An 18,362-nucleotide genomic window follows, 5' to 3' on the forward strand; every position below is an offset into this window, starting at 1 on the left:
CTCTTTCCTGGCAGCCTCGTGTCCCGGAAACTACAACTTCCAGCGTCCTCCCCGTGGCGGCGGCCGCGGACGTCGCCCGGGCTCCGCCCCTCGACTCGGCCCCGCCCCGGCCCGCCGAAGTCTGCGCGCGAACGCCGTGGCGCGAATTTGGGACTGCCGTGTAGCGCCGGGCGGTTCCGGGTGTGACGCTCAGGACAGTGGCGCGCGGGGCCGGCGCGAGGCAAGTGGCACCGCTTGTGCGGGGCTGGAGGGCTGGGGAACGGCGCGCGTGTCGTAAACTTGGGGCTCCTGCCTTCGCCAGGTCGGTCGGCTGCAGAGGAGCGGACGTAGGGGACGCTGAGGCAGCCGGAAGCGCGGTGCGAAGGGGAGAGTGCGAGCAGTGGGCCGCTGGAGGGGGCGGGGCGGGGCGGCGCGGCGTCCGCCGAAGGGACAGAGCCAGGCAGAAGGTAGACGAGGGCCGGATCCCTTGGACTGTGCAAGGTCTGAAGAGAGGCCTGGAGGGGCGGAACTACCTGAAGGGGCGTGATTAGAGAGGGATGGGGGCGGGGTCAGGGAAAAGCTGTCAGTGGGCGGGGCCATCCGAAAATTCCAAGGGCCGGGGAAGGTGGGCTCAACTGGAAGGGGGTGGGGCTAGGGGAAAGTTTAATAGTGGGTGGAGCCGGGGGAAGGGTTGAAGGAGACGGGTCAGCTTTAAGAGGTAGGCCGGATTAAATATGGGGGTGAGGCCAGGGAGAAGTCGACGGTGAGATCTCAGGCTACGCAAAGGTCTTAATGAAAGTTAGGGAAACTTCTAACTGGGGAGAGGTCTGGCCTTGTGTGTGCCTGATGAGGGAGCGGAGCCAAGGGAAGAGCAATGAAGGGGCGGGCTGGATAGCGAGAAGGGGGCCAAGGCCTGGAAAGAGGTGGGGCCATAGAGAAATTTTCAGGGGCCAAGACAGAGTAGCTGAACGGTCCGGGCTTACTGTTGCTCAGCGGGGTGGAGGGAAGGCCATTAGAGCTTGGGAAGGGAAGAGAGAAGGATTTTGAAGGTCCTTAAGTGAGAGGGAGTCTTCAGGGGTAAGGGCGAGGGCACTTGGCAGGAGAAGAGGGGCATTTGGAAAGGAGAGCTGGCGTCTGAAAGCTCAGGGGGATCAGTGAGGGGAGACGGCAAACAGTGGGATTAAGGACATCACTCCTTGGCCTCTATCCCCATTTCAGCCCCTTTGAGTCTCTGACTTACCAGGTAGCCTGAGAAGAAGGCATGAGGAAAAGGCAGGAAGGACGAGTGTTAGTAAAGTGAGATGTCTTAATTTCATCTCTTAGGATCCTCTGCATATTACCCCCTCTATTTGCAGAGATTCTGGGAGTCGGGTGGGGATATTTTAAACAGGAATCCCGGTCGGTCCTCAGAACCGGCACCCTCCGTTTCTTGTATCCATCCTTGACCGGCTGTGTGGCCCCAGACAAGACACTTTCCCACTCCTGTCTCAGCTTCCTTAGTTGTCTTTGGGAAGATGTTGAGCTGTTTTAAGCCTCAGAGCATCAGGGAGAGTAGCATATTTAGGGAAAATGGGTAAAACATTTCATAGGGGTGAGGTGGGGCCAGAGGGGCAGACAGGTCAGGAAATGTGAGCTTCTGTGAAGTAGAAGAAATGCAGACTTGAGCCTCCTGGCCTGTCCTCCTCAAACTATTCACCACCAGAGACCCTTTCACATTGCTCTTTGTTACCATGGTCTCCAGTTCTGAAAGATCCTGCTTATAAACCCTAAATTCGTTAGGGATGTTTTTGTTACCCCGATTTTTAGTAATCAAAGGAGTGTGTGTGGGCCAGTGCATCCGGTACTAGCACTGTTTTAGGTCCTATGGCCATATCACCGAACAAATAGACAAAATCTCTATCTTTATGGAACTTAGATTTACGTCCTGCACAACTTAATACAGCAGCCACTAGCCACATGTAGCTCTTGAAATTTAAGTTAGACACAAATGAAAAACTCAGCTCCTCAGTCGCACTAGCTGCCTTTCAAATGCTCTGCAGCCACATATGGCTAGGGCTACCTTTTTGGACAATGCAGATAAGGCACATTTCTGTCATGCATAAAGTTCTGTTCGAAGCACTGCTCTAGAGGGTGAGACAGATTCTCGTTTATAAAGTCAGGTTGTGCTACGTGCTGTGAAGAAAAAGAGTGAGGGGCCAGTACAGCAGGCCAAGGATGGCAGTAGCGGGACCTGAGTCAGTGGCCACCATGGATTTTTTTAAATATTAAAAAAAAAAATTACAGATAGTAAAATTTACTCTTTTTGGTATATAGCTTTGTAAATTTTGAAACATGAGGTATGTGATCACCACAATCACGGCAGAGAACAGTTCCATCACCCCTAAAAATGATGCCTGGTGCTCCTTCTTTGTAATCAGCTCTTCCCCCTGGCAGCCGTGGATCCCACCCCACCCCTGTAGAGTGTCACTAGAGCGTTCCTTTTTATGGCCAAGTAAGCGTAAACAAAGTTGAGAACATTCTACAATGGACTACTATCCAACAATTAAAGGCACCGTATGATGTACCAGTTTGTTCATCCATTCACCCATTGAAAGCCTTTTTTTTTATACAGTTTTTGGTGATTATACATAGACCTGCTACTGTAAACATTTGCTTACTGGTTTTTGTGTGAACATAGGATTTCACTGGGTAAATACCTAGGAATGGGCTTGCCAGGTCAATATGCTAAATGTGTGCTTAGCTGTTTGAGAAACTGCCAAGCTTTCCGTTGGGCTTTGCAGTGGGCCGGACCATTTTACATTCCCACCAGAAATGTGTGACAGTTCCAGTTGCTCCATGTCCTCCCCAGCACTTGGTATTGTCACTTGTTTGGTAGTTAAATAATAGGTAGGTAGTAGGCTCTGAGGTTTTTGACCTGCGCAACTGGGTGAAAATAGCTACCAAGGCTGAGATGGGGAACATTGGAGGAGGAATAAATGTATGTGTGTCTAAGAGTTTGGATTTGGTCCATTGAGTTTGAGATGTTGAGACATCTGGAGAGAGATAATTAGCATAGAAAACTAGAAATAATGAGTCCTTGAGTTTAGGGGGGAAGTCACAGCCAGCGTTAGACATTTTGGGGTCACCATCACAGAGTATATTTAAGCCATCAAACGGGGTAAGATTTCCAAGGCAGTAGGTGTAAATAGGACAGAGGAGACCCAGGGATTGGGCCTTGGGCACCGCAACAGAAAGTAAGTTGCTGCTGTAACAAATTACCACAAACTGAGGGGCTTTAGCAGTACATGTTTTATTGTCTTACAGAAGTCTAAAATTGGTTTCACTAAAATCGAGGTGTTGGCAAGGCTGCATACCTTCTGGGGGCTTTCCTTCTGGGGCCTTTCAGGAAAAATTATTTGCTTGCTTTTTCCAGCTGTTAGAGGCCCCCTGCATTCCTTGGCTGATGGCCCCTTCCTCTATCTTCAAAGCCAGCATCATAGCATCTTCAAATCTCTGATTCTAACCCCCTCCTTCTACTTATAAGAATCAGTTATCATCACTGATAGGTGATTACTTTGGGCCCACCTGAATAATCCGAAATACCCTCCCCATCTCAAAACCCTTAACTTCATCGCATCTGCAGAATCTCCCACCGTGTAAGGTAACATACCCACAGGTGTAGGATTTGCCTGTGGACATCTTTGGGGGCCCGTATCTGCTCACCACAATTACCGAGGAAGAACCGTCACAGGAATCCAGGAAATAGTGGATGCTGAGCTGAGGGTGTGGTTTGAAGGAAGAATTTCAGTGGAGCAAGGAGTCAGTTGTTTCTAATGCTGCTGACAGGCCGATATGAGGAGCGAGAAACCACTTCTGGATTTAGCAGCCCCCAGGCTCCCAATGACCTTGATGAGCTGGGTCAGCTGAGTGATGGGGGAAAACTTGAACTTGAAGGCTCTCGTGGCGATGGGAGGAGAGAGACTGGAGACGGTTCCTTGGGACAGTTCTTTCTAGGACTCTGAAAAGGGGAGCAGAGAAGAGGGACAATAGTTGCAGGAGCATGGGGGTCAAGAGAAGGTTTTTGGGGTTTTTTGGATTTTGCTTTTAAGATGGGAGGAACCACTGCAGATTTGTTAACTGAAAAGGATGATCAAGTAGAGAAGTTGAAGATGCAGGTGATAACACAGCATGGGGCTTGAGGAGGTGGAGGGGGCACGAGCTCTGGTGTGCAGGTGCGCAGGTCGAGGGTCTAGCCTTGGATGAGAGCACAGGTGGGTGGGTGGTGGTACCCACAGCTGGGAGGCCGCAGGTGAGCGCAGGCGCAGTGGCACCACAGGCAGATAAAGCTGCGGGAGCTTGTCTTTCTCGCGACTGCTTCCCTGTCCTCAGCCAAGTGAAGGTGAGTGAAACCCAGTCTGGGAGAGCGAGAGACTTGCGTGGTCTGGGGAAATGGAGAGGCGTGTACCGCAGCCCAAAGGAACCCCAGGGACCAGTGCCTCTCAGCTCTCCGGGTGCCGGTCCTGGGGTAGCTGGAGGGTTGGGTTGAATTGGCAGCAGTGGGGTTTTTGCCCAGTGGGAGACGAAGGGAGGGAGGCGGGAGCAGGTGAGCGATGATGAGTGATAATGGTGCACCGGAATCCAGCCCAGTGAACGGAGGGAGGGAGGACGCGATGGAGCAGGGACGGTGAAAAGAGGGGGGACAAACCACTGGGGCTGTAGACTGAGGGAAGGGCGGGGACACTTTTGGAGTTGGGTTCCTAGAGGAAACTGGCTGGAGACTTAGGGGTGGGGGTTGGAGAACAGGACGTTTGAAACTGAGATAGAAATCAGCAAATAAATGGTATTTAATGCCAGGGCCCTGAGCTTTGAATGAAGAGACTGGGTTTTAGTGGAGTTTGTTAATTGGTGTATTTGCTCATTCCTTCCTTCGTGTACTCCAGTCTTTGTGTCTGTCCTTTGTTGGAGATGACCTGGCACATCTTCAAGATTGGGGCCCTAGAGCTTTTTCAAGCCAGGGACTGGGTTTCCTTTCCTGTTTGTCCTCAGAGACCAAAAGTCTTGGGAGACGTGCAGTGAATTCTGTGTGAGGCTCTGTTCTTCCTTGTTGTGGGAATGAATCCAGGGGCCCCCTAACTGGGAAGAAAAGATGCCAACATTTACAAAGAATTCATGCACTAGGTAGGTGAGAACTTTCTACAGTGAGGGACTCCTAATAATACTTGAGTGTTTTGAGGGGAAGAGGAGCTGGGTTATTCACTCCCTTTTGACTTTAATGAATTCTGAGCTTTGAGTTGTATATGCAAATTCTATTTTTGGTCCCAATTTTAGGTTACTTTTTCTTGTTTGACTCTTATAAACCTTTTCAAACTTACAGGAAAACTTATAGAGCAACTAGGATAACAATGTGCTATCACTTTGATATTACAGTTGTTAACATTTTGCTATGTTTACACCATGTTATTTTCAGAAAAAAAATTGTTTATTGTAGAAGTTTCAAACATCCACAGAAGTGAAGAGAGTAGTCTAATGAATCTGTATGTACCCATTACCCAGCTCCAGGAATTACCAAAATATATTTATTCTTACTTCATCTGTATTCTCCTTAATTCCCCCTCAAAAAAAAAAAAAAACCTGAATTATTTTAAAGCAAACTTTAGGCATTTGCTGAAATATTTTAAGTAGTTTACAGACATGACATTTTGTCTTTGTTTATTTCAGCATGCTGCTTTAAGCAATAAAGGCAGTTTCCTTCTTTTTTCTTAAATTTATTTTAATTTTTAAAAAAAATTTTCCCCCTTAACGGAGGCACTGGGGATTAAACCCAGGACCTCGTGCACGCCAAGCATGCGCTGTACCACTGAGCTCTACCCCCACCCTAGAGGCATTTTCTGATATGTGTTTCACAAATAAAAAAATTAACAAAATTGCCTAAGAAAACAAGGTGGTGTGTAGGTAGGATATTAAATAACCCTAAGGCAGGTGTAATAAGAAAGTGAATCACTTCATAGTCTCTTTCAGGTTGTCTTTAAGAGAAAGGCTTGGTTTGGTGCCCGGACTTTCACACCCCTCTCCAGCACTTGGCTAATTAGGCCTGGGCTCAGAGCCTCCGGCAGCCAACGCTGTTTAACTAGAACCTAATCATCTGGTTTTGTTCTTTTTTCTTTATTCTTGCGGCTGTCTCCTGTTTGTGATGAGCGATGCTCTTCTGTCTGCAGGAGTGACAAGACTGGGAGTGCAGGGCACCTTGGGTCTGGAGCCAGGCTGTCTGAATTTAAAACCTCCGTTTGCCACTTACAAGCTCTATGATTCAGGGCAAGTGATTCAGCCTTTCTGTGCCTCAGTTTTCTCACTGGGGAAATGGGGATGACGATTGAGGATGCTTGGTTGGGGGTTCAGGGTGACGTTATCGTTGTTACACGGTTGCTGTTACCTCAACGGCCCCAAGGTCTAGGGGCTGCCTCCACCTTCCTTGATCCCAGTCCAGAAGGGCTCCTACCTTCCTCATCCTCAAAATGGTGGTGGTTAAGGACACAGACTCTGGAGCCAGACAGTTGGCTTCAGATCCTGGCAACTCATTAGGCTGTGTGACCTCAAGCAAATTACTCTACCTCTCTGTGCTTCTGTGGCCTCATTTGTAAAATCAGGACGATAGTGAATTGTAGTAGGTTTTGCATGAATTAATTCATATAAAGACTTGGAATACTGCCTGCTGCTTGGTAAGCACCCCAGTTAGTAAAAAGATGACTCTTTCACAGAAAAAGTAATTAAGTAGAAAAAAAAGGTTTTATGTTGGCATCGTAGAAATTGCAGAGGTGCTGCGAGGAATGTCTGAAGGTTGGGAAATAAGTTTTGGAGGAGGTAGGAGTGAACCAGGCACAGCCCCCCGGCCCCAGAGCCCACATCTGATTGGGAAGATAAACTCTGAACGCAGTCCGGGGAACACGGGGTTGATGCCCTGTATGAGACAAGAAAAGTACTGAATAACCACCATGGAGAGGTCAGGAAAGTGAGCGCTCTTACAAGCGCCTTTTGTCGGTACGTCTTCCTGTTAGATGAAGAGCAGGCTCTGTGTGGAAGAGGAGGCTTCTTGTCTTGTTCTCTGACTTGTAACTTTCACGTCACTAACAAATCTCACCAGCATGTCATTTTGGTCCATAAAAACAGGAGTTTCTTCCTGACAGGGGAACTCACGTTTCTGATTTCATGGGCTTTTTTCCTTCTGAAAGGAGGTGTTGACACAAATAGTCAACAGATGATCTACACTAGGAATAGAAAAGAGTATTCTTCGAGCCAGACTGAGAACGCTAGCCGGCGAGACAGCCTCTCTGATAGCTCCGGGGAACCGCTCCGGGGAAGCCTGGTTTTCAGCACAGGTTTACATCTTGTTAGAACAAAGAACATACAGTAGACACGACCAGGGGTACATTCCTTCAAGGTTTCAAAAAGAAAAAAAAAAAAAAGATGAGCGTGTGCACAGCGAGTCAGCATGGCCTTGGCCGTGGGAACGGGCCTTGTCTCTGGAGGGCTACCTGCCTGGTGTAGTAGGAAGGGGGGTGTTTACCTCTGTCTTCAGAGTGGACGTGTTTTACTCCTGGTAAATGCATTCTTACTACCCTTTAATTGGTTAAAGCAGATGTACAATGTCCGTTTGACAGGCCATGAGGCAGGCTGTTCCAGTTAGCATGAAGTTCAAACCAAATCAAGTGTACCCCAGAGCGATGGCCCCACACCTTGCAGTGTGGAAGTTTCTCCCATCAGAGGTGTGTGTGTTTTGATCTCCGCACAATCAATATCCTCACCAAGTGTTTGGATGTCTGTTTCAGGAGGAGCGGAGCGGAGGAGTGGAGGAGGAGAGGGGAGGGAAGAATTCGGAAGCCGCCATCATGCAGCGAAGTATCATGTAAGCATCCCACCCGCATCCCACCGCCACCCCACCCGCCACCAGCCCTGCTCTCCAGCTCCCTGCACCTCTCTCTAGCCCGGTGCCTTTTCTTAGAAGATCTCGGGTTAGTCTCCACAGAGGAATTTCCAGGAGTTGAGCAGAATGGAAAATGGGGAGTGGGGTAGGATAGTGACTGAAATTTTTAGTCGCTACGTTCAGAAATGCTAACTCAGTGTTTCTCAGTCAGGGGCAGTTTTGCCCCCCAGGGAATGTTTTGGGTTGTCACAACTTGGGGAGGAGGGGTTCTTCATTAGCCTCTGGTGGGTAAAGGCCAGGCGGGCTGCTCAGCATCCTGCAAAGCACAGGAGAGCCCCATCAGCAAAGAACTGTCTGGCTGGAGATGCCCAGGGGTGGGAAACCCTGCACTAACCCAAGCTGGCTTCAGGAAAAACAGAAAAGGAATCCCTCAGCTCCTGGAGTTAGGGGGCAGATCCAGTTGTCCCAACTTTGTCCCTGGGAATCTTTCTCCATTGTTCGGCTCTGCTTTCTTCGATGTTGTATCGCTCTGTTGGGCCCCCTTCCCTGAGCTTGTGGCAGCGTAGGGTCAGCAGTCCTAGTGGAAAGAGGTGGTCTCTCTCCCTACTGTCCCAACAAGATCTAGAGTCAAGTTTTGTTGGCCCCTCTCAGACTGCATGCCAGTCCCTGAACCAGCCACTGACCCCCGGGGATGCAGTGCCTTGACTGGCCAGGCCTGGGGCATGTGCCCGGCCTGGTTGTGGGGGAGAGGGCAGCCTCAAGCAGACCACAGGGACTGAGAGAATTTAGGGGAAGGCGTGTCCCAAGAGGAACGTGGAGGGCTGTTCCCAGGAGGGAATGGGTCCTAGACAGATCCGGACGAGGACGTCACCCCAGAGACCTGGGAGCTGGTGGCTCACACAGATCCCAGGCTGCGTTTTTCTCAGGTGATGAGAAATCTGGGGACAGTCTCTCCTGGGGTGATAGCACTTTTGATTGCTTTCTGTCACCTTGCTGGATTATATCTGATTTTTTAAAGAGAAAGTAAACTCTTAATGTTGGAGTTATTTTAGACGCACAGAGAAGCTGTAAAGATACCTGTCTTTTCCAGAACACTTAGCACCTCCGGACATTTTATATTTAGCTACTTGCTTAATATTTGCCTCCCCCACCAGTGTCGGCCCCTCGAGGGCAGGGGCTTTATGTGTCTGGGTCGCTGCCGGGCCCCTCAGTTCCCGGGACAGGCCCTGGCACGTAGTGAGTGCATAGCTAATACTTGTGGAGTGGACACTGGGGTGTGTCATCTCTCAGGTGGCAGGTGAGTTGGGAAAGACAAATAAGTGGAATGTTGCCTCTCTATCTGAGCCTCAGTTTCCCTATCGGTAGAAGGGGGTTCTTTGAAATCTTGTGTTGCCTGCTGGGATGTTTCTTGTGTTTCTGTGGGCGTAGAAATCTGTAGAATGTGGCACCTGTGGGAGGGGTTATTGGTACTGTTATAATTCCTGTTTTTGCCCCCTTTTCTGCTCCTCCAGGTCATTTTTCCAGCCCAAGAAAGAAGGCAAAGTGAAGAAGCCAGAGGAGACATCCAACAGCACCAGAGAAACAGAGTCCCCTCCAAAGTACGTTCTGGGCCTGGGTGTGGGGAGTCTGTTCCTTTATCAGTCAGGACTCTCTTGCCTGCAAGAGTTATAATCCCAACTAGGGATGTATCGGGGCCCCACAGGGAAATTTTTGACTCCAGTAACTTGGAAGGTCAAAGGTGGGTTCAGCTTCAGGCACAGCTGGATCCAGGGCCTCAGAGTTGTCTTCAGGGCTCTGTCCTGGTGTCTTGACTTCATTCTGGAGCAGACTTTCCCCATGAAGCAGAGAACCTGCCATTGCCTGCGTCCAAGTGGAAGAGAACAATGTTCTCTCCTCCAGCATCTTTGTCACAGGTTCTCAGGAAGACCCTGTCCCTGGACCAGTCAGCTTTCCAGACCGTGCACTCAAGGTAGATTCCGCTCACATCCCCAGTCTGGGGCCCTGGGCAAGTACCTTCACTTCCGGGCCCCAGCTTCCTCATGGGTAACAGAGTATCACGATCTCTATCAGGCTTTCTGTGTGGATTTGACGCATTAACACACTAACAACTTAGAGAACAGTGCCTGCTTCACCAAAGACGCTCAGTAAGCGCTAAGAATCACGTCATAATTTCTCAATACTCTTGATTTTTCTATCGGCTCCTTTTGCATTTACATTGCTATCTATACACGCTTTGGTTATTTTATTTTCTGTGGAATATTTTAGTTTCTTGAAAAATAGAGATCATACGTGTATGTTGTTTCTCGACTTGCTTTCTTCAGCAACAGTATGACTTAGAGATTTTTTTTCCCACTCGTGAGCACAGAGGGCCATCTGATCCCTTTCACTTTCTGCTTTGTGTTCCATTTTATGGGTGTACTGCAGAAATTATTTAGCATTCCCCTACTGATGGATATTTAGGTTGTTTCCAATTTTGGGCTGAAACAATCCACTCTGCAGTAAATAGTCTAATGTGTGATTCCTTGGGCCCACATGCAGATAGTTTTTCCAAGCACAGATACCCCTAGGCGGACGCACACATGGTAATTTTTCATTCGTCAACTCAGAGAAGTGGGTAAAGTAAAAACTTTGAAGTCCTTTCAGAATTCACTCCCCAGAGGAACTGCTATTGCCAGTTTGAGTCATATCTTTCCATACCCTTTTTATATGCATTTAAACATACATGCACCTTACAGAGTTATCAACACATAGTAGGTGCTCAGTAAATATTTGTCCCACATTTGTATATTGGATAGCAGGGACTCTTATTTTGATCACTGTTATATCTCAAGGAGCTGGTACAGGCCTGTCATCTAACAGATAATAATATACACCTTTAATTTATTTTTAAATAAGAAAGGCAGGATTGTTGTGTATGCAAGTTGCAGGTATATGCTGGCAAACATTCATGCACTTTTTATGTTCATGGAGTCCTACTGTACAGATTCATTTTTTCAACAAATAACTACTGAGTATCTCCTGTGTGCCCGGTACTGTTCTAGACCCTGTGGGGTTAGCAGTGAGTAAAATCAACAGCCACTCCTCTCGGAGATTTGACAGCCTGCTTGCTTTCCCCACAGAAAACATCTCAGAGCCAAGTGCTTCCTATAAACCCACTTTATTCTTTTTGATGATATTCTGTAACATGCTTGTGCCATCATTGACCTGTAAGGAGTGGTCTGTGTACACCTTGGTCTCTGTCCAGACCGCGAGCTCTGAGTGCAGAAAGCAGTAGGAATCAGCTGTATTCTCAGCCCCTTAAGAGACCTCTACCAGCGTGCACGTCACACTTTATTTTGACGGTGGCCTGTGTCACTGGCAGCCTCCCCCGACTTTCCTCCTCTCATGCTCTTATCTGCATCATCCAAGCAAGTCAGAGTACCAGGGGTCAGACAGCAGTGAGGACAGGCAGTCAGGAACAGGTGGCATGCCTCAGTCGGAACGCTTACATCCTGTTGGTCTGAACTCATCACGTGTCCGTACCTAACTGCAGGAGTGGCTGGGAATTGTAGTCCCTAGCTGAGTGGCCATGGACCTAGCTAAAACTCAAGGGGATTATATGACCAAGTGAAAGAAGGCAGGTCACTAGGTGGATGTCGGAGGACAGTCTCTGCCCTAAGTAAGGACATCACCTTCTCAGCATTGCCCACCACAGCGTGGGCACAGGGGAGACCTCCAGAGATGTGGGAGGGATGGATGACTAAGAGTGTATGCTGAGGAGGCCCCTGGAAAATGTTCGTTGAATGCTTGAAAGGCAAGGAGGGGAATGAAACGTAACGAAGGGGCTGGAGTGTTCTGGGCAGGGTCCCCACTCTGCCTGCCGGAAAAAATCCATTTTTCTCGCCTTCCAGGGCGGCTCTGAAAGAGCGGAATAGAATGGTGCCTGAGGGCGACTCTCCAGTGAAGAGGCCGGGGAGGAAGGTGGCCCGGGTCCTGGGCAGCGAGGGGGAGGAGGAGGAGGAAGCCCCCTCGCCCCTCAAAGGCCAGGTAAGCAGCCTGCCCATTTTTATCAGAAGAAACCGTCATTCCCACTGGGCTTTGGAACTGAGGGCAGCAGCTGCTCAGGAGAACTGGAGATAGCGCTCCAGAAGGTGGAAGAGCTGAGGGGTTGTGCGTGGTCCACACGCTCCTAACTCCGCCTCGGCCAGGATCAGCCAGGCTGCTTCTATACTGTTGCTTGTCGTCCCTAGACTTCCTTGTCCAAGTGAATGCCCACATTCAACCAGTGGGAAGACCTGGGCACCCCACTTGCCCTTAACTGAATGTTATTTGAACCAAGGGAAGTGTACGTTATCTCCCCTTACATTGCATCATGTAGACCTAGGGCTCCTGGCCACACCTACCTGCAAGGCACCCTGGGAAGTGTAGTCCTCAGGCTTCTGACCACACCCAGCTGCAAGGCACCCTGGGAAATGTAGTTTTTAGTTGGGCCATATCATGCCTAGCTAAAAATCAAAGATTCTGTTACTTTAGAAAAAGAATTGTTGTTGGGGTCCATGATAGGGACATCTGGGACTATGACACTGTGCAGGTGGGTAGAGTGATGGCGCAGGTAAGAGGGGATGAGGCCTGAACTGGGGCCGAGTCCCTCTGTAGTCTCAAGTGTTTGGAAGATGACTTAGCTGAGGGCTCCCTCCTTCGTCCCCTCACTCAAGAATTGCTCTTTCTCACCCCTTCCAGAAGCCTGCACCAGACTCTCCACAGAACTCCCCTCCCCATCCTGTCACACTTCCCAAGAGCCCTTCCCTCTCCAACACCTCTCCAGCAGTCCTCTCCCCGCCGGCGATCCCAAAGCGTCGCACAGGTAATGACCCCCCAGCCCTGCCCCTTCAGTTGCCTGACTTTGTCCGCCCTTGGGTTTCTGTGTCATCCGGCCACCCTCACGACAGCTCTGAGCTTAGTGTTGTGGTAAAGCGCACGGCTCCACCATCCACTGGCGGTGTGACTTGGGGCAAAGGACTTACCTTCTCTGAGCTTTATCTGTAAAACAGATGATAATTACAGCACCTACCACATAGAAGTGCGGGGAGGATTAAAAGTGAACACGTGTGAAGTGCTTGGCACTGGGCTTGGCCCATAGTGAGGGTTCTGTAAATGTCTGTTGTTTTAATTGTGATTATGTGCGGTGATGGAATTCACTGTGGGAGCACAGGGGAGGGGTCATGACTCGAGGGGGACTTCTAGAAGAGAGCTTAGCCCAGCTGAGCCCTGAAGGACAAAAACAGGGACCGAGAAGGGAAGAGTTCCAGGCAGGGGGAGTGCGAGTTGAGAAAGCCCTTCGGGGCTGCAAGTGGGTTGGTGTGCTGGTCCTCAGAGCACAGGGTTGGGGACAGCCAGCCGTGAGACTGGAGAAGGTCTGTGAAAGCCAGCCTGAGGAGGGGTGTCTCTGTGCCCAGGGAGCTCGGGGAGATTTTGTAGAGGCTCAGAGCGACCCCCAGGTGATGCACGGTGATGTGGCCCGCTGAGCCCCTGAACCGTGTTGGGTGTGACTGAGGAACTGAATTTGTAATGCTGTCTCATTTAAATTTGAAAGCAATGCTGGATTCTGTTATTAGAGACTTCCAAGTACATTTGAAACAACTTGGATAAGTGAATCTCCCTTTTCATGGTAAATTCTATGAACTCTAAATGCAGATGGAGTAATTCTGATGAAAATTGAGCCCCTAGTTGAGATGTCCTTGTAAGTGCATCAGATTTTGAATACTTAGCATAAAAAAAGAACGTTAATAACTTCTTTTAATATTCAAAACATGTTGGAGTCATAATATTTTGGATATATTGGGTTCGGGAAACTGTATTATGAAAACTAAGCTCACTTGGTTTTTTCCCTTTTTCTCAATGTAGCTACTAGGAAGTTTAAGACGACGTAGGTGGCTCGCCCTGTATTTCCATGGGGTGGGGCTGATGTGAGAAGTAATAGTGGTAATACCAGCCGCGGGCGGAGCTCAGGGTTGAGCCAGCCCGCAGGAGGTGATGTTGGGGCTGAGTCGTGGAAGATGGCTTAGGGTTGGCTGCATTAAGAAAGGGCAGCTGGGAAGTGTTGCAGCCGAGAAGGACACGTGCAAATGCCTCGGGGTGCACTGTGCAGAGGCCTCAGGGAGGGAACAGCGCGGCACGTCGCGGAACCCCATCACCTCAGTGTTCTGGAGAATCAAGCGCGATTTGAGGAGTAGGGAGCGTTTGTGGGTAGTGTGTGGGAGACACGAGGCAGAGAGGGCAGCAGGCACCAGCTCCCAAGGGGCCTGGCGTGCGGGGCTGCGCCTGGGTCTTGTCCTGGGGGAGCTGGGAGCCCTGGGAGGGCTGCAAGCTGGCAGGGCCACTGCGGGAGAGGTGGTCATAACGGGATAGCAGAGCGGCTCAGGCCCTGCCGGCAGCTCAGGGCCGACACTGAGCTTGGCCCTGGGAGGGGGCGGTGTCAGGGAATTCCTTTTAGAGGCAGTGACATCTGACCCTTGTCTCAGAAGGCCACTGAACAGCGGGTGTGAAGACGCAGAGGTGTGACATGGCCTGGAGTGTTTGGGAACAACAGCAGCTGAGCGATACTGGGGAATAAAGGGGACTGTCGTGTGGGAAGATCACAGGGTTCGGTGGGGAGAGGTCGGAGGGGACAGGGTGGCTAGCAAGTGAATTCATCCTGGAGTGCGGTGGGAGGAGGGGAGGGCTGGGGCCTGCCGCGGCTGGCAGAGGGTGGCTCGGGGGCCTTGTGCAGGAGCCACTGGGGTCCGGGAGACCAGGGAGAAGGTGAGAGAGGATGAAAATGATGACAGCCGCCTCTTAGTGCGTTCCTCACCGTGTGTCAGTAGCTTGGTTTGGCGTCTTCTAGAAGCAGGCCCTGAAGCTCTGAAACAAGAATTCAAGTGTGAGCCGTCTCTTTGGGAAGTGCAGAGAGCACAGACAGGGAGGGACTCCGGGATGGAGAGGCAGCTGTGAGCATCTGGAGCTCAGTGGGTGAAGAGGCTTTTGGCCTCAGCGTTGTCCACGCAGGCGCGAAGAGCCGGGGTGTTGTTACCCCGACTCCATAAGTCACTAGCTGAGGGCACCTCCCAGGGCCTTGATTCCCTGCCGCTTCTGGACTTCCAAGGATCCAGAAAAGCTGTCTGGGTCCCACAGAGATGGTAAGACCCTAGGGATGCAGACAGGGCACCGGGCGCATCTGCTGGAGTCTGGTCCTGGGCCAAGCATGGTCCATCGTGGTATAGCATTGTTCCCTTGGTAGGATTGTGCCCATCCTGCAGATAAGGGAGGGTGAGGCACAGAGAGATTAAGGACACACAGCCAGGGAGCAGCGAAGCCTGAAGGACGAGGCCTGTGCTGGGGCAGTGGCTGCAGGCAGGCAAGGGGGACAGGGGCCTAGGGCCTTCTTGGGGGCCCCATCATCACGGAGTCTGAGCTCACTGGGGCCGGTGGGCCAGCGAATAGGTCACACTGAGCCCTTCACCTTCCCAGCCCGGAAGCAGGTTCCTAAACGGACATTTCTGGAAGTCCTGGAAGAGCAGAGCAAGGACAGGGTCACAGAAGCCAAGAAGAAGAAGGAGGACAAAGGTGAGGCATGGGGGGTAGAGGGGGAGGGAGGGAAACAGAGACACTGGGGCAGGGGTCCTGGAAGGATGGGGGCCTGTCTAAGAGGACAGAGTGTGAGGACCCCACTGATTTGATGCCTCTGTCCAAGAATCCACACTTGTCCACCAGAGTCCCACACCCCAACATGGGGATTTTTGTTAGCAAAGCTTTTTGGAGTATATTCGTTTGGCCATCTTCCTTCAGTGTTAATGCATACACAGTTTCCTGGTTTTCTCTTCTATTTTTATGTTTATTGTATGGAAAACACTTTCCTTTACATGGTTTGTTTTTATTGTAAATTTTACCAGAAAGCAGAGAGGTTCCCAACCTTCCAGTGCCCTTTGTGTCTTAGTGATTTTTTTCATGGTGCCCCAAGGCCAGTGCCTTCACCGTTCCATTTATTAAGTTACGTCCAAACAACCATTTATGTTCTAGCAACTTGGGCATTTGAGAAAATAATACACATACATGGAAAGCAAAAACGCTGTTTGATCTCATTCTTAAATAATCACAATTACTTACTAATAGGATGTCACCTGGGCACTGCACAGTTTCTCAAACTTTGGAATCCAGTTGAGAACCGCCACGCTCACTTCCTGCTCTGTGTTGATTTTTGTGCACTGCTTGGTTTTTTATCACGCCGAGTACCCAGCTTTGCAGAAAGATAGTGTCAGGAATTGCAAAGAAAAGTGATCTAATTGTGATTAGACTACCTGAAGCTAGTTCATATGGTGTCCAACGGATGTCACTGGTCTCCCTTGAAAATGTCAGATATCCTGCTGTGTCCCCGTGGCTTCCCTGAATCTTGGTGCACGCGGGGAAGCACAGCCAGGAAGTCCCAAGCCGCTGATCATCTAGGCCTGCATGAGATCAGAAGGCTTGTAGCCTTTGCCACTGTTGGTTTGTGTGTGTGTTTAATAAAAGGTCCTTATTAGGCTCCTCTTTCCCAAGGAAGATTTGAATTTGGTGGAGATCTGATTTCCTGTTGGTCATTTTCAATCAGTAACAAATTTTAGGGGGAGGATATAGCTCAGTGGTAGAGTGCACGCCTAGCGTGCACGAGGTCCTGGGTTCAATCCCCAGTGCCTCCATTAAAAAATAAATAAATAAACCTACTTACCCCCCCCAATAAACTAGTTAATTAAAAAATTTTTAAATAACCCCATTTTAAAAAGTAATAATAATAAATAATCACCTCGCCCCCCAAAAAACATTTGGTACAAATTTTACTGTCAATCGTGCAGTTTTAGCTATTGTCTGTATCTGGGGGCGTGGTGGTGGGTGGTTTCTTTCTACGAAGGCAGATTTTTTTTCTTAAGTTAGTTGATGCAGTTTTTATTATTACTTAATAATAGCTTTAAAAAAAAGCTTTATGTTTATCTCTAAGAAGTTTCTCATTTGCATACTGAACCCCTTCCAAGTCTATTTCGCGGTGAATCATTCTGAAATAATGGTTTATAAGGGAGGACTGGCCCTCTCTATTTCCTAGCTGTATGGGTGAACACTGGGGTTGGTCACCCCAGAGGAGCCCAGGAGCGGGCTCTTACCCCCCTGTCACTTTACAGTCCAATCAGCCCAGCGCAAAACAAATGGGATCAGTGCCTTGGGAATTGAAATGCCCTTGAGGGGTCATAGTGACTTCCTGCCGTCTGACTTTTCTGCCTGTCAGCAGAACTAGAGACCCCATCAGAAAGCCTCACGGAGCCTGAAGTGGGCAAAAAGGAGGAGGCAGATGCGAAGGAGCAGCCCACGATGCCCCCCAGACCCCGAGAGACCCCCGGTGAGTTTCTGATGCTCTTCTTCCCACAGCCCCATCTCTCTGGTTTTGAGGTCGGAGGTCTTTGGAAGACAGGGAATTTAAGTAAGACCTAGATGAGCTAAGCTTTAAATAAGATTCTCAAATGTGTTGTTTAAATGCAAATTCTAGGGAAATCATAGGTTCTGTTACTGTGACTGTTTTTATTGTTGTGGTCCTCCCACAGAATGTATTTTCCAGATATCATGGGCACTCAGTGTTATTAACTGAGCAGTGGTTTTTTTAAGTTAGAAAGCCAGGCTGAGGAGTAAGATCTTGGAGGCTGGGCCTACCCTCACGGGCCAGAGAACAACCCACGTAGTCCCGGCGTCCAGAGACTCCCGTGGTAGAAAGAACGCAGTGGGGGCACCTTCAGGATGCAGAATCCTATCTGACGTTCTGCATCTGCAGGAGCAGCGGGAACCTTTCCTTCTTACAGTGCTTACAGGGCCGGTATTTCTTTTTACCACTATCCATCAGTCTCCGGTGTCAGGCCAGATGCTAGAATTCCGTTGGTTAGCACTGAAGCATCGGGCCCAAGAGGCTCAAAGCCGACACTGTGGAAAGGAAAAGGGCAGAGTTGGTGATGTTTTCCATCTGTAGGTCAGAATGACGGGGATTAAAAAAGAAAAGTCTCAGGGTTTGACCCCTCCTGCTTTAGAAGCCGAGCCCCTGACAGAAAGTGTTTGCAAGCCTGAGATGGCAACGAAGCAGGGACCACAGGAGGACGGCCAGACACAGCCTCCCCGCCCAGCTGCCAAGACACTCAGCAGTTTCTTCTGTGAGTTTCTCCTCCTCACTCCGAGTAGGAAGGGGGGGGAGGTCTTCGTCCAGAGACAGGAATCCCTCCTGCCCTCCGGCAGGTGAGAAAGTCTGACTGGCCTCTCCTGCCATGTCGCCATCTCCCCGAGCACTGGGGTGATGCTGGCTGGGGAGGGGTCAGCAGGTGGGGGCTATCAGAAGGAGGAAGGACCCACAGTTTCCTGGCTTCATTCCCAGCCCCCCGAAAGCCGGCAGTCAAAAAGGAAGCTGAAGAAGAGGGACCTGGCTCTGTAAGAAAGGAGGCAGCCAAGGGGTGAGTCAGTATCTGCT

The 18,362-nt window shown here is 49.9% G+C and overlaps 1 protein-coding gene across 1 annotated transcript in view; it reads left to right on the forward strand.

Moving 5' to 3' along the window:
* Positions 1 to 44: 44 nt before the first annotated feature.
* Positions 45 to 18,362, forward strand: part of LIG1 (DNA ligase 1) — a 38,211-nt gene continuing 19,893 nt past the window's right edge. Inside the window, 9 exon segments of the mRNA XM_032485662.1 lie at positions 45 to 220; positions 7,782 to 7,858; positions 9,388 to 9,474; positions 11,767 to 11,902; positions 12,596 to 12,719; positions 15,362 to 15,457; positions 17,148 to 17,255; positions 17,932 to 18,051; positions 18,270 to 18,345. Of these exon segments, the coding sequence (XP_032341553.1) occupies positions 7,842 to 7,858; positions 9,388 to 9,474; positions 11,767 to 11,902; positions 12,596 to 12,719; positions 15,362 to 15,457; positions 17,148 to 17,255; positions 17,932 to 18,051; positions 18,270 to 18,345 (764 nt within the window). The 5' untranslated portion in view covers positions 45 to 220; positions 7,782 to 7,841.

The sequence above is a fragment of the Camelus ferus genome, chromosome 9, assembly GCF_009834535.1.
Source record: "Camelus ferus isolate YT-003-E chromosome 9, BCGSAC_Cfer_1.0, whole genome shotgun sequence".
In the NCBI taxonomy this organism is placed as follows: domain Eukaryota; kingdom Metazoa; phylum Chordata; class Mammalia; order Artiodactyla; family Camelidae; genus Camelus; species Camelus ferus.